At 34.6% G+C, this 21,715-nt stretch overlaps 1 protein-coding gene and 1 long non-coding RNA gene across 6 annotated transcripts in view; one reads left to right on the plus strand and one right to left on the minus strand.

The window, feature by feature from the left end:
* The window catches only part of GRIA2 (glutamate ionotropic receptor AMPA type subunit 2), a 140,309-nt gene that overhangs the window by 87,502 nt on the left and 31,092 nt on the right, over nt 1-21,715 (plus strand). For all 5 annotated transcript variants that reach the window (XM_055276233.2, XM_055276236.2, XM_055276231.2 and 2 more), the window contains exons 5-9: nt 3,688-3,741; nt 8,783-8,944; nt 20,141-20,308; nt 20,571-20,675; nt 21,333-21,443. In XM_055276233.2, the coding sequence (XP_055132208.1) occupies nt 3,688-3,741; nt 8,783-8,944; nt 20,141-20,308; nt 20,571-20,675; nt 21,333-21,443 (600 nt within the window). The remainder of the gene's footprint in view (nt 1-3,687; nt 3,742-8,782; nt 8,945-20,140; nt 20,309-20,570; nt 20,676-21,332; nt 21,444-21,715) is intronic.
* The window catches only part of LOC134736509 (uncharacterized), a 92,739-nt gene continuing 81,589 nt past the window's right edge, over nt 10,566-21,715 (minus strand). Inside the window, exon 3 of the long non-coding RNA XR_010120574.1 lies at nt 10,566-10,941. This is a non-coding gene — a long non-coding RNA (uncharacterized lncRNA). The remainder of the gene's footprint in view (nt 10,942-21,715) is intronic.

The following is a 21,715-nucleotide window of genomic DNA, read 5'->3' on the forward strand; positions in this document are numbered from 1 at the left end:
TATTTAGAAAATCATAAGGAAAACATATTTACTATTCACTAAGTGGAAGTGGATCATCATAAAAGCCTTCATCATCATCATCTTCACATGGGGTAGGCTGTAAAGGAGGAGGAAGAAGGAGAGTTGATCTTGCTGTCTCAGAGGTGGCAGAGGTGGAAGAAAATCCTTGTATAAGTGGATTCACACAGTTCAAACCCATGTTGTTCAAGGGGCAGTAGTAGACACTGTGGCTGCTAGTGCCTTAGAATACTGTGGAAGTGCAAGGAAAATACACACTTGTGTATGCATTTCTTGGCTCTTCTAGCTTTGAGGAAAAAATTTGATTCATTAATTTGTTCAACACAAAACATTCTGTAACATAAATGTTGATTAAATCCTATTGATATATAATAATACAGGCCCTAAGTCATACAAAATAGATCTTTCATGAAATATTGAATAACTGAATAGAACTAACTTGTTATGTGAAAGAACTAAATGTAGTATGCCAGAGAGGTGAATAATTTCAGTAGAAAATCTTGATTCTAGTCTCAAGAGATGAAGTTAAGATTGTTTTTAACCTGAAGGCCTCTTGTTCAAATGTGAACCTCAAAAATGCATTTGAATTTCATAGAGATTCTCATTAAAACTGAATTTTAATAATATTCATTGGTCTTTGGTTTAAAAAATTTAAGAATTCCTGACTCATCATAATAAATGTTGGTGAAAGACTATATAAAAATATATTTTTCCAAAACGAGAAGAGAGAAACTACAAAAGAAAATGAGAATATATTGGAAGTGATATTTTGAAGTAAATATGATTATGATTACATAAATGTCCATATGGACATCTATTCAAAATGCAGAGTATTTTGAACATATATAAGTCCCTTGAATGTGTTAAATGAGCACATGCAATGGATGGCCTCAGCAAACATTTATTGAGGCCATCCTTTGTGCGTGAAATGAGGGATGCAAAGAAAGGTAAGAAAGAGTGATGTTTGCATCCCATGAACTCATTGCTTAGAGATAAAAATGTACACAATGTACACAGACAGCACTACAGAATTAAAAGTTACAATGCAATGTAGTCTAGGACATGGAGGAGAGAGAACCTTTCTTAAAAGGGGAAGGATCATTTGTGAAGGGTTCACATAAGACGTGGCATTTGGCTTTGCTTGGATTCATCCATTTATTTGTTCAGTAAATATTCCCTGAGTGTCTAACATTTGCCAGACAGGCACTGCAGTAGATCCAAGGAAGCAATGTTAAACAATAGGCCAGCCACCATCAGTGCAACTATTAATAATATATTTACAGAAATTAATACATAATTATACTAATGAGATACACTATAAATGAAAAGAATGGTATGCTATGAGAGATCATTACAGAAAGAATTACTTTAGATTGGGATATTGTTCAAGGAATAGTTTACCAGGCAAAAAATGAGGATAAGGTACATTCCAAAAAAAAAAAGAAACAATGTTTAATTATTCACTCAACCAGTGTTTTTTCAAGACAACAGAAATGAGATAGCACTCATTATTGCAACAGTAGCTTGAAGTTAACAATAAATTAAATTTTATTAGACTATGTTTTTTTGTTTTGTTTTGTTTTTGTTTTTGTTTAGACAGATTCTTGCTCTGTCACCAGGCTGGACTGCAGTGGCGCAATCTCGGGTCACTGCAACCTCCAATTCCCCGGTTGAAGTGATTCTACTGCCTCAGCCTCCCGAGTAGCTGGGATTACAGGCACACATCATGCCCAGCTAATTTTTGTATTTTTTAGTAGAGACGGGGTATCACCATGTTGGCCAGTATGGTCTCGAACTTCTGACCTCATGATCTACCCGCCTTGGCCTGCCAAAGTGCTGGGATTACAGGCGTGGACTATGGGTATTTTATTATCATTTGATAAAACCTTGACAGCACAGATTTCTAGTTATTATTAGGTGGTGAAAAGATTCAGCCATCAAAAACATTTATAAATTAATGTAACTTTTCTATTGTCAGTGCAATAATAATTGTTATTATAACACAAAGGCATGGTGGTTAGTATGGCCAATGCAAATTTTTATATAGATGCTGGGGTAGAGAATTTTCATATCCTTCCTTTCTCTCAAGTAAACTCAAGTAGGGACTACTGATATCACCTTTTATACTATGTTTTTAAAAAATTTCTCAGCAGGAAGACATGGATGATTCAGAGAGTAGAATGTACAGTAAGCAGAGCTAACAGATGTCAGCAGGAAATAGGAGGGACATAATCAATCTGATTCAGCTGATGCTAATTTATATGTTCATTCAGAAGGACATCTTTTCTTCAGAATTCTCCCTTTAACACGGAGGGTTCAGTTTCTTGGAAAAGGCAATTTAGTCATGTTACATAAAACTGAGTCAGAAAACAATGTAAGTTTTAACTTCCTTTCAAACAGCTATGGCTTAATATCAAAGTGGCATATGGTAGAATCGTTCCTAGGATTTTGTTCTTGCTCTTTAACTAATAGCATTGCTCTGGAGCACCTGACTTTGTATTGGATTAGAGAAAGTCAGGGTAGTTTTCTCCCAGGGGATGTAAGAATGTTCAAGAGTTAATAAGGCAAAGGATATAGTGGTGGAGCTTTCCAAGCAGACAAGCAGAGGAAACAGAATGTGTGAAGCCCTAAGGTGATGAGAAGAAGCTTCTCTGTGAACAAAAAAACCTAAGAGGGCCAATGTGACTTGAGGGTACAGAATAGGAAAGTTGAGCCTCAGAAACTTGCAAGATCAAAGCAAAACTCACCAAAACCATTTAATCAGAGAAATGATTTGGTTTGAATTTTTGTCTATAGCCTTAACATTTCATGCTTTCCACTGTTGTGATCATCTTAAAAAACATACATTACATTACATTTGAATGTCCGTGTACCAGTACTAAAACATGGCCAGTTTTCCTATTTCTACTCTCTTCGTAATTGATACAGATCAGTCAAAAGTCAAATTGATCAATAATGTCCAAAACCGTTGTCAGCATTACTACGATGACCACTTGTTCCATGCTGTGTTTATCTTGACATTCATTTTAGATTCGGGTTTGTGGAGAAAAATTAGCTTCTCTGATACTTTGCTCTCTAGAGCTGGCAATAACGTCCATTTGGACTAAATTATAAACATTTCACGGTCCTTAGGATAGGAATGTTACTTTACATATCCATGTAAGAATTCTTTTATATGCTTTTTAATATTCTTTTGAAATGTATGTAGTACTATAAACTCTAGGTGTATTTATTTGAATATAGACATGAATATAAAATCTCAGATGTTAAACAGTTTGAGATGTTTAATGTTTTATTAAAAAGACAAAAACACAGCCTTTGTAGGAATAGAATTCTGACTTGTCATGGACTAAACATACTTTGGTTTTATGCTTCTTAACATTCTGTGGTTTTATTTTTTACTATTGACAAAAATGAGGTAATAATTTTTGTTTAGTGACTTCCTGAAAGAGAATCATTTATTAAGCATTAATATGTATTATTACTTTTTCTAAGAGAAATATTATCTACTTTTGATAATTATATTTTATCAGAAATGACTTATTTTGGCACATCAAAAAGCCTAGCAGATAAAATTCCATGTTTTTTCCTGAATTAGATCATAATACCATTAATTTTACACTTGCATTATTTGTATTAATTAAATAATTACTTATTTGTGCTTATTAGGTTATTACCATTGGAAAACATGTTAAAGGGTACCACTACATCATTGCAAATCTGGTAGGTGAATTAATTGGTATATATTATTTTACTAGATATGCTTATTCATTAAAAATTTAATTTTGAATGGCCAGCATTTATCAGTGGTGTTTTAAAAAATACAGTTTGATTGTAATTAGCCAGGCGTAGTGGTAGGCACCTGTAATCACAGCTACTTGGGATGCTGAGGCAGGAAAATTGCTTGAATCCAGAAGGCGGAGGTTACAGTAAGCTGAGATCCCGCCGTTGTACTCCAGCCTAGTGACAAGAGACAAACCCCGTCTCAAAAAATAATAATAATAAATAGAGCTTGATTGTATTTGATAGATTAGATATATTGCTGCAATTATGTTTTAGAATTGCTTCCCACTTTGCATCTTCTAATCAATTTCTTATTATTATAAATGATATAAGAATTTATAGAACAATATTTGACAAGCTTCATACATTGTCTTAGATGGTATATTTTAAGAAAAGGGAAAATTTTCAAAAATATTTAAAGTTTAATTATCCACATATTCCCTTGTCTCTGTTTTTCACCGTCTCTGTTTTTTATAAACTCTGCCCTCTGCACATTCCTTTAATTTTTAGCATATATAATATCTGAAATAAATGTAAATTTGTGAGAATATGTCTTAGTATGAAATTAAACCTGAAAATATCTAGAATATTGAGATGCTATGCATTATTTATGACTTCCTACTTACTATGTAAGCAACAAAATGAAAATTAAATGTCTGTAGCCAATCATCTTTTCATTAAGATTCCTGTCAAAATAAGAACCACTTAATCACGGCTTCTTGGGTTTGTGTTTTCTCCAGGCCGTGATCACTCATACTGGGTCAGAATAAACCTTTTACAATTAAAAAAGGAAGGTAGTATACTGAAGCAACAGAGTTGCTTCCATTTCCCTCTTTTAAGTATCATCAGAGTCAATTTAGAATTATCACTAGACATTTCTTTTTTCAAGATAATTTAAGCCTTTACTGCTACAAAGGTTAATGTTATTTAAATAAGTAAGATGCTATGTGATTCAGGATCCCCCTCCCCCTACACCCCTGTCTCACCCAAGAACAAGAAAAAAAGGTGAGAGAAAGAGGGAGAGAGGCAGAGAGCTTATTCTAAATAGCATAATAGGACTTTGAAAAGCTTTTGACATATACAAATTTCATGATTCCTAGTGTATCACATTGTTACATCAGAAGACATTCATTCTAGTGGTGACAGAAAGAGATAAAACAAAACAATACAACATTTACAGCCTTCCAACTGATAAATGTTTTCACTAGAAGTTGAAGGAATTTAGAATATGAAATCTCAAAACTGCATGCTATTGGGTTGCTCAAGACAAAATTTCTGTTTGTCAATGAAATGGGTAACTACTATAAAAATTCTCTAGGACTTTCCTTTAGAATGTATTAAGGAGATGCTAAGGACTCCCTAAAGAGAAACAAGAGTTAAATTAGATGAAGCTCTGTATTCAGTCTCTCCAGAACCACATTATGTACAGGAAACAGCCTGGACAGTCAGTCCCCTGTGTGAATCGTGCCATTTGATGAACAACACAGAGCCACATTGAAAGCTGTGATCTTTAAAAATGTACAGATGGAGAAGATTATATTGGAACTTGGAACATTGAGAAATAATGACAGAAGGTGGCTCATCAATTTGAGGGCTGCTATCTGATGCTATGAAAATGAAAATAAGTGTTTGAATGACCAAATTAAAAAGAAAAAAAAGGCAAGTTCATGCTGTTGTCTTGCTTCTAGAGAGAAAATCTACCTAATATTTTATCTGAATTCAAGTCCTGTTTTTCTTTTTCTCAATACTTGGTTTCTTTGCCATATGGAACTTCTAGTGAATCAATAAGTTCAAAAGGCTGTATAGTGTTGCAATTTCTGAGAGTTTGTAGGACACTTGGAAATTTTACTGACATTCAAAATTAAACAATGCCACCCAAAGTTGAAGGGCTTTCATCTTCCAAACTCTTGAGAATTTTCTTTTCTTTTCTTCCCCCTGTTCAGGTTGTAATGAGTTCTACAATAGGTGGTTATAGAAGATTTTTTTAAATATCTACAGATAATATTATTGATTAATTTCCTCAGGAATTGCTGAATGCTTGATTGGGCTCCTAAAACACAGTCTGTGATTAAGTCCCTTACAACAGCACTGAAAAGGGTAACTTGTAAATAAGGTGATGAAGAAGTGGTCATAAGGAAATCCAGTTCTCATTTCTCCAACCTTACTACCTGTATAGATTTAATTCTTTAAAAAGCCATGGTTCCATAATGAATTCCAGCATTAAGAAGGGTGTCTCCTAGAAATTAAAAATTCAAGAAAAAGTTGGAACAGATTACCTGATATGTTTGAATATTTTATTTTTTAAAAAGCTTTGCTTATAGACATGAAATGTTTTCATGGAAGCACTGGAAAAAATAGAGATAGGCATGTAGAAATCTCTAGCAGTGAAAAAATGGGACATGATTATAAACATGGGCCGAGATCATGTTCGAGAAAGAAAATGCAGTCCTAGTACACTATTTGGCTTTGCTATGAATAATATTTAGAGTTATAAATACGTAAACACTAAGTACTGATTAAAATGGGTGAGAAGATAAATGGTTTTGTCATGTAAGCAAATTACATACTCATGTGGGATACACAAAAACTCAGTAAAATTTCTAAAATTGATAAATTAAGAAAGAGCAATAAAAATGTGTCATGCAGAATTAAGAGGTAAATATGTGAAAAGCAAATATATTAAAATTGAATGTTTTGAAGCAACTTAACTGGAACATACCTAGGGTAAAACAGAATATATGATTTTTGTTATATACCTTTTTGCACTATTTGCATTATCTTGATAAACAGAAACAACATTGTGAGCCAATAAAAAGTAATTACCTTCTCCTTCAGCTAAATAATATAATAATATTCATGTTTTAATATCAATAACAAAGAAAAGATTCTCCTAAATTTTGGGGTGTGGTAATTCAAAATTAATTTAGTATACTTTTAACTTTTGTATACAATAAGATAGAATAAGTATTTGTGAAATGTGAAAACATTTATAATTGTGATATATGGAAATTAATTTCATCTTTGAGAGAGATACACTATCAAGTTGATAAAATTCATGTCAGCACAATATTTGAAATCAATGTAAATATCACATAATAGTTTTAGTAATGACTGAATTTATTGCAATAATACAAGAGAAATTTGTTGTTTTTTAAGATTTAATATATTCTATAAAATTAGTTGGGTCAAATGGTATTTCTAGTTCTAGATCCCTGAGGAATCGCCACACTGACTTCCACAATGGCTGAACTAGTTTACAGTCCCACCAACAGTGTAAAAGTGTTCCTATTTCTCCACATCCTCTCCAGCACCTGTGGTTTCCTGACATTTTAATGATTGCCATTCTAACTGTTGTGAGATGGTATCTCATTGTGGTTTTGATTTGCATTTCTCTGATGGCCAGTGATGATGAGCATTTTTTCATGTGTCTTTTGGCTGCATAAATGTCTTCTTTTGAGAAGTGTCTGTTCATATCCTTGGCCCACTTTTTGACAGTGTTGTTTGTTTTTTTCTTGTAAATTTGTTTGAGTTCATTGTAGATTCTGGATATTAGCCCTTTGTCAGATGAATAGATTGCAAAAATTTTCTCCCATTCTGTAGGTTGCCTGTTCACTCTGATGGTAGTTTCTTTTGCTGTGCAGAAGCTCTTTAGTTTAATTAGATCCCATTTGTCAATTTTGGCTTTTGTTGCCATTGCTTTTGGTGTTTTAGACATGAAGTCCTTGCCCATACCTATGTCCTAAATGGTATTGCCCAGGTTTTCTTCTAGGGTTTTTGTGGTTTTAGGTCTAAGATTTAAGTCTTTAATCCATCTTGAATTAATTTTTGTATAAGGTGTAAGGAAGGGATCCAGTTACAGCTTTCTCCATATGGCTAGCCAGTTTTCCCAGCACCATTTATTAAATAGAGTTAAAACTAGAAATACCGTTTGACCCAGCAATCCCATTACTGGGTATATACCCAAAGGATTATAAATCATGCTGCTATAAAGACACATGCACATGTATGTTTATTGTGGCACTATTCACAATAGCAAAGACTTGGAACCAACCCAAATGTCCAACAATGATAGACTGGATTAAGAAAATGTGGCACATATACACCATAGAATACTATGCAGCCATAAAAAATGATGAGTTCATGTCCTTTGTAGGGACTTGGATGAAGCTGGAAACCATCAGCAAACTATTGCAAGGACAAAAAACCAAACACCACATGTTCTCACTCATAGGTGGGAATTGAACAATGAGAACACATGGACACAGGAAGGGGAACATCACACACTGGGGCCTGTGGTGGGGTGGGGGGAGGGGGGAGGGATAGTATTTGGAGATATACCTAATGTTAAATTACGAGTTGCTGGGTTCAGCACACCAACATGGCACATGTATACGTATGTAACAAACCTGCACGTTGTGCACACATACCCTAAAACTTAAAGTATAATAAAAAAAATTAGCTTCCAGCTGAATGTGAAATTGTTTAATTGTTCTCAAATAGTGACTGGACATTTAGTACCTCATTTTGAAGATGTACCTATCACCTGAGTGAAGAAGCAATTCAAACAGGAGTAACTTGCTCACAAGGTTGTAGTTCTTCGAGAACTACTTTAATGTTATTAAGTGTCTGTAACCACATGGTGGTTCTCCGTTGTAGACCCAGTAAGTAAAACCTAGTCCTTATCAATGGAAGATTTCTCAATAAGGTGGAGAACATTTATGTAGGCACAACCATGAGTGTTTCATGAGATGATCCATCAGTAAACATGTATTGATTAGGGAACCACTATGATGCTGACGTGGTGTTAGGTGCTGGTGAAGAACACTGGCTGATAAATACATGGGACATTTTCTGCAGGCTTGTTATATCTCGTATGTTCTTTGAAATATCTAAAACCGCAATGTATAGAGTTATTTGGTAAATGTTAAGTAGCATTTGGTTCTCAAATAAAAAGTGTGACATCAATGTGTTCTATGTTTAGGGATTTACTGATGGAGACCTATTAAAAATCCAGTTTGGAGGTGCAAATGTCTCTGGATTTCAGATAGTAGACTACGATGATTCGTTGGTGTCTAAATTTATAGAAAGATGGTCAACACTGGAAGAAAAAGAATACCCTGGAGCACACACAACGACAATTAAGGTTTGCTTTGGTTTCTGTTTTTTCTTTTTCTTTCATATGTGAGGAGAGAGAAGAGCCTTGGCAAATAAGGAAGAAGGAGAAAATAATAAAGGGAGTAGAGAGCACGTTTCAAAATAGCAAACACGTTGACTGCTAAATATATTTTTCACATTTTTATGGTTTAAGTAAAGCTATTAGAGCTTTACTGTATTACTCTTGTGTTTTCTACTTCCTTACATCTATGATAATTTATAATAAATAAATTCATTCATTTATTAATCCATTTGGCATTTTTATTGAGTGGATTCTGAGCCAGACACTTTTTTGGTAAATAAAAAGACAGGGATAATGTCCCTGCTCACAGTTGAATGGCAGAAAGACAAAAGCATTGAGAGAAGAATGCTTTGAAGGCAGAGAACAGCAAACTCTTAGCAACATGGAGAGGGCAGGGAATTTTTAAGCTGAGACCTGAAGAATAAGGGACAATTTTACCCTGACTGCTGTTTAGAATATTATGTTTGCAAATAAATTAAAGAACAACAGGTGTCGGTTTGTTCCTAATCTTCAAAAAGCCAACCTGCAGACAGTTCTTAGTTCAGTCAATAAACGTGTGGCCACAAAGAGAGAGAGAGAAAGAAAGAGAGTCTGTGCATGTGTGTGTGTGTGCATGTATAAAATAACAGCTGATGAGTAGCCTGGTCTCTAGAACACTTTAAAAAGAAGATAAAAATCTCAATTGGCCTTAATAATTAAAACATAACTGTAATGCTTTATGCAATCAAACAAAAAATTCTTGAACGCTAAGTATTATTTGTTCCTCAGGTATAAGAGCTACACAGACTGATCTTTGTTCTCCATGGGTTTGGACACAATGAGGTCTTCACTTGTTTATTTGATGCATTTTATTGGGTATACACATACATGCATGAATTTACTTCCAAATAGTCAATATTTCTGCTGTTGACAGGAAGGTATTTTTCCTTCAGTTGGTAACCTTATTGAGAGCAGAGTTAAGATTAAAACCCGGCTAAGGGTAGTTTAAAGAGTGAGTGGGTTGAAAGTTAAGATGATGTTCACATTCTTTATGAAAATTAAGAGCAAAAGTTGAAAAATTGTATAGTAATTTTGTTTGCGAATTATAAAGCAATTGTATATGAACCAGGCAGGACAGTGTTATTTCAGTTGCTCTTACAGTTGTACTTGAGTATGCATCATAGAGATGTTGTTTGATGATAGGTGCATGTCTATGAGATTGGTCCTAGAAAAGGATTAGAAATTTTGAAGTTCTTTACTTTTGGATTTATGAATGGATCTTTTAATTTTTAAGTCAATTTTGTGAAAGCATTCCATAGGATTTTAAAGAATAACACCAAGTAAGTTTTTTTCAAAAAACGAGGTGACTTCCTGTCTGGTGACTTCAGTTGAGATTCAGTATTTGTGGCTGGGCGCGGTGGCTCACGCCTGTAATCCCAGCACTTTGGGAGGCTGAGGTGGGCGGATCATGAGGTCAGGAGATCGAGACCATCCTGGCTAACACGGTGAAACCCCGTCTCTACTAAAAATACAAAAAATTAGCTGCACTACAGGCGTGGTGGTGGGCGCCTGTAGTCCCAGCTACTCGGGAGGCTGAGGCAGGAGAATGGCGTCGACCTGGGAGGTAAAGCTTGCAGTGAGCCGAGATCTCACCACTGCACTCCAGCCTGGGTGACAGAGCAAGACTCCGTCTCAAAAGAAAAAAAAAAGACGTACTGTTTATATCGGGGAGGTACTTTTCATGTAACAAGGCTTCTGAGCAGGTAGATGGACACCCAGAGCCTTAGTTGGTGTCAGCGTATGTATCCATCTGTGCCTAGAAGAGGTCTAACTGCTGATCCCATTCTGTGGAATTGCAGGCTTCCGTCCATTCAGAGATGGTGCCATGTAAGTTCTCTGATGGAGTGGATGTTATCCTCAAATGGAGCCAGCATGCTCCTTTCGAATATTGTGTTAGTCATTGTGTTGCCCCCGACTGCTGCCTGCTGGGAGAAGGATGAAAGCAAAATGAAATTATGTTTTTCTCCTAGAAGTCGTATCATGATTCAAGTTCACGTGCCTTGCATTAAAATGCAAGATGTATTTGCAGTGTGAGAGATGTTTGGCAATGCATTCTGTTAAAAATTTTGCCAAAACCTAGTGCCAGATTTCACTGAGTTGAGAACCTGCATTGTGACCTTACTTGCTCCCTTCCTGCTGTAGCATTTCCCCTCCATAATGCCTCCCTTTTGGTGGCTTCTGCCCATTTTCAGAGAGATCATTATGCATCTTCATTGTGAGGTTCTTCAAAGAACCTAGACTAATGTGTTTTAAAACTTAGGCTGTGAATCGCTATTTGACCCTGGGTCCAGGATTCTCATCTGTACAATGCAGTAATGACCATTAATTCCCAGGTTGCTGTGAGGATTAAATAACACTTGCAAAGGGTTAGCACAGCTTTGGAAACATAGGTGCCTATAAGGGCTAATTTGTTTTCCCAGCCATTTCCTAAAATGAGAGAATTTCCGCCAATTTCAAAGGTGTATTCCAACTTTAACATTTTATAATCCCCCTAACTCCACCCAGAGGCTTATTTTATGAGGTCCCTGAAGCTTGATAAAAATTACTGAAAATCTGTGGGGAGAATGTGTTTGGGGAGGAAGTTTATCCTACAAAGAAGTGTATTGCTTGTGTACTAGAAGGCCAGAAACTAAATATAAAGAAATGAAAAATGTATGAATCTTGTCTTTGAGAATCCAGCCTAAAGAAGGAGATAGACATATCAATCAGCAAATATAATAGACTGATAAAATATGCCAGTTTCTTGGCTATGATTCTGACAATGTTTGGAGGGAAGGTCAAGGAAGGCTTTTGCAGGAGGGATGCCTGTGCCAGGCTTTGCACATGGTTGAGAAGGAAGAAAAGTGTGGGAAGTTGCTTGGGGAAGTGCAAAATATACAGAGAATCGAAGTAAGGCAACAGCATGACAGATCCAGGGAACTGCACATTTGTTGCTACTACAAAAATGTAAACATTTGGGACCAGTGAGGGGGTCATGTTATGGAAGTTGCAAGAGGTAAGGTCCTTAAATTGTCAACAGATGTGGAAGGTAGTAACAACAAGACAGTGCTTTCATAATTATTTTTGCTTCCAGGCAGAAGAGAGGAAGAAAAACTATATAAGAGATTACGTAGCATCCTCTAAATATAAACAAGGAATATAGTCTCAATATATTATTTGCTTACAGAAAGGGAGTGAAATATTTCTAATGAGATTATTTACAATGAGGTTATATCCTTTGATGTTGTCTTTTGGGTGATCAACTGAATCGGATACGTTGCCTGATAAATTCATGTCACATTTTACTACTCAACAATAAAAACTAGTGATATTGGCATAAAAATCTACAAAAATACAGTTCAATACACCAAATTCTTTCCATAGTTAGGGTTTAGGAACTATAGAAATTGTATGAAATCATGGGAGTAATAAATAAATGATTGTTCAACGTTTTCATCTTCCCCTAAAGTAAATCAGCTTCCAAAGTTTTCAAATTAAAATAAATTTTATTCAGTAAATACAAATAAAATCTTAAATAAGGTTTAATATTTAACATATTTTAATAACCACCAAATATAAATTACAATGTTTAAATTTCTTCATTCTTACATACTATACAAAAAATAAAGTCGTGGCACTGAGATTTTAGGTCTGACTCCCTTTTACTAATTTGCTATTTGGGGCAACATTCATTCATTCATTTATTAATTCATTTATTTGCTCAACACATATTTATTGTCTACTCCACAGCAGGCACTGTTCTAGGTGTCAGAAAAAAGACAAAGTTCTGGCCCTTAAGGAGATTACAGTCTTCAGACTAGAAACCAACAATTAAATTGTAGCATTGATGGAGGTTGTCTTATTGCCATCTTAAACCTATGTATTCAAAACTAAACTTTTGATTTTCCTCTACTACTTCCTCCTCAGCCTCTGGAAACTAAACTTTTGATTTTCCTCTGCTACTTCCTCCTCAGCCTGTGGAAACTATTCCTTCAGCAGTCTTTCTTATCCCAGTTGATGGCAACTACATCTTTCAGTTGTTGCTTAGACCAAAAACTTGGTCCTTTACTTTTCTCTTTCTCTTGTAACCTACATCCTATGTATCAGAAAACACCATTAACGCTGCCTCGCTTCCTACCACCTTCCCTGCAGCCAACCTAAATCCAGCTACCATCATAGGATTATTACAACAGTTTCTAAAATTGATTTCCCTCCGTTCACCCCTTCCCCTTATCTTCCATCTTTGTGGTCCTTTTAAAGTATAAATAGATTATATTGTGGTTCTGTTCCAAATGCTCCAATGTCTCTCATTCACTTGGAGTAAAAGAGCCAAAGTCATCCTGTTGTCTTATGAGGCCCTGTCACCCAGTCCCATGGAGCCACATCTCTGTACACTGGCTCACTCTGTTTCAGCCACATTGGCCTCCTTGTTGTTCCTCAACCAACCCAAGCAACTTTCTACTTCAGGGATTTTGAGCTGGCTGTTTCTTCTTCTTGACTGTTGTCCCTTTAAATATTTGCATGGCTAAGTCTCCTGCACTCCTTAGATCTCTTTCAAATCCTGTCTTCTCATGGAAGGCAATAGTAGGCTATGTAATTAAAACTGCAATCTTGCCACCGTCAGGGTTTGTGCATCACCCTTCCCTGATCCAGCTTTCCCAATTCTTACCTTTTAGTTTACTGTTCTTATCATGTATGGATTCATTTCACTGTCAATTATCTCCTCCTACTTGAATGTAAGTGCCATTTAAAAAAAAATTCATCGAGATATCCCAGGCTCCTAGAATAAATCCTCATACCTAGTAACCATCTAATAGAGACTTCCTGAATCAACAAATAAAGAAAAGCAAAGGTACTGTGGTATCACCTATGAGAAGATCCTAATCCTAATTCTGAAGGTAAGAAAAGGCTTCTCAGGGGAAGCAATATGGAATTGGAGACCTGAAGAAGTAGGAGTTAGGAGAAAGCATAAGGAACAATGATTCCAGATAAAGGAACTAGGATATATATCGTCTCCAGTGCAAGGAAAATATAAATATTTCCATAAGGCTAGAGGTTGAACAGAAATGATTTGAAGAAATGCTGAGAAATCATACTTTAGAACTGTGTAAGATCCAGAAGTTTTATGCCTTGTTGACATATGAAGGATTTTCTTGTCTGATTTGAAGAGCAACAGGGAACTACGAGAGGAGAGTGCTGATCATGGCTTTGATACAGGAAGATTACTATGGCTGCCCTGATGACAAGAGATTGCAGGGAGCGCTGGTGGAGTCTGGGAAGCTTTTGGAAGATATGACAGTCAGACAAGAGACAATGGTTGTCTTAATTGTGGTTGTGGCATAGGGATGGAGGGAAATAGATGGATTTGTTACATCTGCCATTTCTCTTAATTTCTTCATAAATGAAATAATAATTGTAAAATAATCATTCATAGGTAATATACTGATATAAATTCAGTCAAGAGATATTTGTGGATTACAAATAAGCCTCTCCAAGGAAATCTGTCTCATTTGTATCTTATTAGCCTTAAATATCACACAGTGGTTTGCAAAGAGTAAGCACACAATAGATATTTGTAGGGAGGAAGAGTAATGAATTGAAAAATATTGAATAATTAAAGGAAAAAATATAACATTATTATTGTGATGAAATATGATTTAGATTTCTGCCATAGATTTCTGCATGTGTTCTCTTGTTGAGCCCTGGCAGAAAAGCAATGAGTTATTTTAGTTGATAAAATGTAAAGTTAATGTAGTTATCTGACCTGACCCATCATAGCCCAGGATTTACATAGGAACATTAAAACAGTCATTTTATCTTCCTTACAAGTAATTTTTTTAAAGAGAAAGAGTATAAATATATTTCCCACTATCTCAAAAATAATTTATGAATATTTCTATTTTTAGACTGATTTTTAGTATTTTTAATGTCTCCAACATTGTGTAAGGTATGACTAGCCATTCTACCTTATCACACAATAACCTTTGTTCAACTTTTGTGTCTTCAATCTCCTACTGGTGTTAAGGAATTCAACAATAATCCGTGGCTGACATTTGTGTGGCACTTTAAATAATGGCTTTCCCACAAGAATCTCATTTTATTCTGGAAACAACTTCACACGCAGACTCAAACTTTCTTAATTGCCGTCCTAAGAGAGTTATTAGATCTGCCTGAAAATAGTATAATCTTTTTCAGTTCAGTAATTAGTGTCGTGCATTAAATAGTACCCTAGTGGCCTAATAGAATTAATTCTGCTTCTTGAGTGTTTTAACTGTCCAAACCACAGCTGACAGACTGGCGTCCACTCTTCCTAATATTACAGCATTTTGCCCAACACAACATGGAAGTTTGAAATTTGACATATTAATTCCTTGTATTTTATAGTTTAAAAAGCATGTAAGTGACTGAAATAAACATGAATTTGATATTGATAAGACTGTTTATTTTGCAAACATGAATTTTAAAAATATGTATATCACACCATTAAAAATAAAAATGTATTATTAATATTTATAATTTAATTCAGGGGGTCTCACATCTCATTTTCATATTTCTTTATCTGTAAAGGGAACAAGTGTAGGTAAACTCTTAGGTTTCCTGCAAATCTCTAATACCATGATTATGTGAAGTGCTAACTTAAGCCCTCAATAAAACATTGTTAACATTTCAAATTTTTGCCAAATCTCTGACATCTCAAGTGGTGCCTCTATTTCTCAGAGATTGTAGTGACTTGCAGGTAGGCAGACATCTTTGGTCTCCAGGTGCCGAAATTGAATCCTAAATTACTCTGGACAATGTATATTTTGTTTTTCATAGATCATAAAAAATAAAGAACTTTCACCTTGTTATAAGATTTCTAGGAAGTAGAGAGTCAGGGAGAGGGATTTATTCAACCAACAAAATAAAAGATCTGCTTCTAAGGAAGTCCTTACCTATGGCTAAATCAAAACCAGACAATGTCTTGATTTCAGCATCTTTTTTCTGTCTTGGTGAATCTGATTAGCTTTATCTGAAAATTTGAATTCTTAAGTAATCTAAAGTTCCTGAATATAAAATTCTTAATCTGTAAGATTTTCAGTAAAGATTAATAGCCAATTTGGGTAATTTAGGCAAAAATATATTGTTTTAAATTTATTCCTTTTACATGAAGACTCTTTCTTCACAGAAGATTAAAATTATTTTATTATTTATGGAGAATAATAAAAGATGTTAATTTAGGTTTCTTGCCAATGCAGCTCTCTTTTCACCCTTGGAAAATGTGATAGAGCTTGTGTGCTTACTAAGGTTTTTATGAAGACTTTTATGCCTTTATGCAGTGAAGTTTCAAAGGGCACATATTCAATATGCTTTACAGTAAATTAAAGATGACCTTATCACAGACAGCTCTTTTCCATAGGGTAGACTGTAGTTGAATTTGAAATTAAGACAAGTGAATAATTTTAAGTTTATAATACATTCTCTTATACTGTTCATTTGTCTTATGGCCCTATTTGATTTGGTCACTGTTGGTTATCTTAAAAAAAAACTTTCTTAAAATTTTTCTTATAGATTTACTTATCTTTCCTAGAAATCATAATTTTTGACCCTGTTTTAAATTATTTTGTAAAAGGATGAAACTGAGAATTAATATTGGATAAGATTCTCCAGAGGAATATCATTCAATGTGTAGTAATTTTTTAACTAAATAATCGAGGCTATTTTAGAAAGGAGTAAATAAAATGTACCAGGCCATAAAACTTTTTAACATCCCGCAGTATGTTACATAAAACATTATTCCTATGGAAAATAATTGATGTTAAAGAAATTTCAAAATTGGTAATTAGTTTGGGAAATACTAATTAAACAGTTAAACTGTTATTGTGGGATTTCTGAGGGTCTATAATATGTCAATGTGAAAATCATTTTCTGTACTTATTAGATCACAGAACCCTTTTGTGTGGAGTCAGCGGTTTTCAAAACATTGTAAAAACAAACTAGTTTTACATCAAGATAGATAATAACAAAAAAAGAAAATAATGCAAACCTACTGGTCAATAACTTACATATACAACATATTTTACAACTCATCAAGCTTCTCACTTACTATACATCTATTTATTTGATACAGTATTTGCCAAATAAAGTAACTAACCATCCCAGTGTACCTGGGATTGAAAAGGTTCCAGGGACTCAAGACTTTCCCTTGCAAAATTGTGACAATCGAGGAAAACCAGGGCCATTGGTCATCATAATTACCTCGGAATCACAGAGATCTGGATTCAAATCCACTTTTGCCACACATTTTTTGTGAAGCTGGGTAAAATGAAAGTTTGTAACTTGGAATCTTCACCTATAGAATTGGAATAAAAACGGTTGTGGCCTAGGGTTTTTTAGACTTACTGGAAAACTGTCTACCTCAGGCTTGTCACAAAGAGAACGAGGTAAACATGAATATTTTTCCCTACCTTCCTTTTCAACACTCTTATAACATAGACAGAAGAAGCACTGCTCTCCTTATTTTACTAAACAACCTTAGACAATAATACTTTAGTTCACTTGCCCAAGGCAACAGAACAGTAAATAGTAAAATCTGGGCTTGAGCCTTGTCTTCTGATGCTAAATGCAATGCTTTCTAAACTATAGTCAACTAAATTCAAGTGTTGAAGAAAATTTCTGAAAGTCGCCATTCATGGAAAATATCATAACACTTTAATAGTACTTAAATTTTAGTACTTTTTCTTTGAATATTTTTTAAGTTTTATTATGATGTAGATACTATGTTTAGAAAAAGGTGCCCGTCATTGTGATAACCCATGAAAATTTATACTGTAGACTATTTATCCTCTTTTATGTTCATTAAATTTGAGCTATACACAGAACTTCTTTTCATTCCCCCCTTTTTTGGTGTTAGAATACTGTTTTCTGGTATCAGAGATTACAGTAATGTATTATTGATTGGTTTGGCTGATGACTATTGGACATAACAAACATGTCTAAAATGCATATTTCATTTTATTTTTGAAAAATAAGTCTCAATAAATATACATTTAAAGCAAAGTAAAAAGCACATTTGGAAAATGGACTGTAAAAATGATTTCCCAGATTTCTTCTTAATGTGTGGCTATGATGCCATTGTGATATAGCACTGCAAAGCAAAATGGTCGTCCACTGAAATATAAATTTCCAACTCAGCTGAGGGACTTCGCAGAACATAAACATAGGGGCAGAGATGAAGCATTTGTTTTCAAAGGAGATAGTTACATTGCCATCATGCTCCTTTCAAATTCATTTACATCTAGTTTAATGAATGGTAGAATAAAACTGAAATACTTAACTATCCAATAAAAAATGTGAACAAATTTGTTTAGAAAAATAAATGAGCCATATATGCAGAACATAAGCAAAAAGGAACTCTGGATACAGAAGCTGTTGATATTCTCTCAGCCCAGAATTGTGTTTCTGTGATTGTGACTTTTAATTTAAAATGGTAATAGGCTTAAGACTTGATTAGTTTTGAGCATTTGAAAAAGGTTGAAAGGATTTTTACTTTTAATGTGTGCATGCTCTGAATCATATTCATAATATGCAACGTGGATCTAAATGCTTTAAATTCATTCAAGCTAATCATATTTTTTTAATGTAGTTAACCAACATTTGTAGACCTCAAACACATTTAGTAGATGGCTTTATAGCTTTCCCTTAGTAATGTGAGCAAGCTAAGTCAAAAATGTTGGCTTTTAGCTATGATCATAATTTCCATACAAACTGCAATATTTTAAAATATTTGACTTATTCAATTTAGGTTACATTTCTTTTTCAGAGACCTAAACATTATTGTAAGAATTATTTTGGCAATAAACTTATCACTGTATAAAAACAAATTAATCAATGTTTTTCCTTTAGAATAGAAACAAACATACAAGCAAAGCAGATATATCTTGATGTGATATTTCTTATTTGCTTCAAGAAGTCTTTTCTTAAGTAGATGTCCTGTATTGTCGTCTCAGGTGAACAACAGAGTATGGGGAGCTTAGTGGTTTTACTGTTAGATGGCTTATCTTTTTTCCATGACAAGGAAGGCAAGATTTTCAGCGCAATTTAGAGAAAGAGAAGTGTGTGGAGGTCTGGGTATTTGGAGAAGACAAAGATGAAATTATCATTTTTGGGAGTGAAAGACCTGAAATACTAAGGAACTGAGTAGAATTATTTGGGAATGCTGAGTGCCTGTTTTGGATTGGTGATCAATAATTTAGCATGTCACAAAATCAGTATGGTACAGTATTGCATTTTTTTCTCCCAAGCTTCACCGTACTTTTAGTACCTACAGATTGAAAAATAATGACAGAAATTTTCTCAACATTCAGTAAAACTTTAATGTCAAAATGTAATTAATCATTAACTGACAGCATCATCCATTTGGCAAATGGTAGTACAGATACATGCACCTACTACTACTTATCTAGACACTGACAGTGCCTGGTACACATGTAGTGTTAATCTGCTTGGCCCTAGAACCTATAATAATTCTGCTGTCCCATTGGGATCTGAATACCATAAGTTTGGAAGCAATGTTATCATACACTATTGAAGCAGGGAGGCATGGGGGCATAGAAATTATGAAGTTTTGTGGTTCTTCTACTTGATTACCAGAATCGCCTAGGGGAGCCTAAGTAGACACCCCTAAAACCACTGCAGATCAGTGTGAGCATGACCAGGGTTGAATTAGAGACTAAGAATCCTGAAACTAATCCATATTCCTTCTGCATTGACAAATGAATTTCTCATTAGACTGTAAAGAAATATTAATTGTTAATCTTATAATTTTATATATTGCCATAGCAGGCTATAAAGTGAGGCTGTAACAAGAAGCAGGTTAGAAAAAAAAAGAAAAATAAACATTGACACAATTATTATGAAAAGGTCTCACCTGAAACAGCTGAGATATTAACATAACAGAAAATGTTTAGAGTCAAGAGCACATTTCATAGTCACCATGTTTTGTAATGCTTCTCTTCGATTCTTAGGTTTCTAGATGCAGAAATTTTGTTTAAATTCTTGGACTTTTAAATGGTATTGTGTGCTGAACAACTGCAGTCTCGATTGCTGGGGTGCAGTGAGTTTCTGAATTTTCTCCCGTGCTTATGAAATGTGTGTAATCCTTTGCAGTATACTTCTGCTCTGACCTATGATGCCGTTCAAGTGATGACTGAAGCCTTCCGCAACCTAAGGAAGCAAAGAATTGAAATCTCCCGAAGGGGGAATGCGGGAGACTGTCTGGCGAACCCAGCAGTGCCCTGGGGACAAGGTGTAGAAATAGAAAGGGCCCTCAAACAGGTCAGTTACTCAAAATAATCGCTAACGTGACTTAATATGGCCATTAATGTTTTCTTCCTGCTAAATTAGTCATCCTGGTCTTATTCCTTATGTCTAATATACAGGCAGTGTTCTTTTCTAACAACACAAAGGTAGGCTGAAGAGAGAAACAAACTTTATTGATGTAGTTTTCTTGACTTCAGCTGGTTAAAGTAATCTGCACAGTGTATATGTTTGGTTGAAGTCAATATATAACTCTGCTCTTTTCCCATTTCTTCATTAGGTTCAGGTTGAAGGTCTCTCAGGAAATATAAAGTTTGACCAGAATGGAAAAAGAATAAACTATACAATTAACATCATGGAGCTCAAAACTAATGGGCCCCGGAAGGTAAATCCTTAGTGATTTAAAGGCAGTTCTATGTGAGGAGGTGAGTTAGCTAGCCTATGAGCTCACCCTTCCAGAGAATTCTGGAGATGTGTATTCACATAGAGTTTAACAACTTCCAGAAACAGATATATTTTGAAGTTTTTTTTTTCCTAAAGTCTGTTTATTTCTGGTAAGTAACATTGAATTATAATTTTAAAAATAATTGTAGGTAGAGCTGTTGAGCTTTAATTTTTTAGACTGAAGTGGAAGTCTTTAATGAAAAGAGAAAGAACTATTGTTGAAGGTTTCCGGTTCAGAAGACAAAAAGTAGCTAGTGCAAATATGCATGTAACTGTTCAATTCAACATCAACCTTTTAGCTGTTTAGGCTAAAATGTCATTATTTGGATTTTAATTACATTTCTATATGACCACTCCCAAACAATTACTCTTAGAAAATACGAAAAGTGAATATGAAGAGACAAGTCATTTTTAGGAATTTTTTTATACTTCCTTTTATTCCTGTTAGATTCACGTATCTAAAAGACATTTCTATTTAGAACAAGTCCAGTAAATGTGGGTCTAATTTCAGATTCAGACATGGCTTTGAAAATGATTAAATGCTGTGCTAATTGACAAGTCATTTATCCATACGTCTGTCTGCTGTAACCTTTTCCAGATTGGCTACTGGAGTGAAGTGGACAAAATGGTTGTTACTCTTACTGAGCTCCCTTCTGGAAATGACACTTCTGGGCTTGAGAATAAGACTGTTGTTGTCACCACAATTTTGGTAATTTGCTACATATGCCATGTTTTACTTTGTATTTTCTTATGGCTAATATCTGCAGGAGTAGCTATTTATATTTTAGGAGAATAATATCTGTTTTGCTTCTTTTGCAATGTTTTAATTATTGATTGCATATTTATTCTGTTAAAAGGAATGCACAAGATCTAGCTAAAGCATTGAAAATGTTCCCCATTTTCTTTAAGGAACGCTACAGTTTACACAGATAATTCCTACCCTGGTGCTTACATCGGTGAACAATTGGGGAATGTCTTGAA

Source organism: Symphalangus syndactylus, chromosome 4 (assembly GCF_028878055.3).
Source record: "Symphalangus syndactylus isolate Jambi chromosome 4, NHGRI_mSymSyn1-v2.1_pri, whole genome shotgun sequence".
Taxonomy (NCBI): Eukaryota; Metazoa; Chordata; class Mammalia; order Primates; family Hylobatidae; genus Symphalangus; species Symphalangus syndactylus.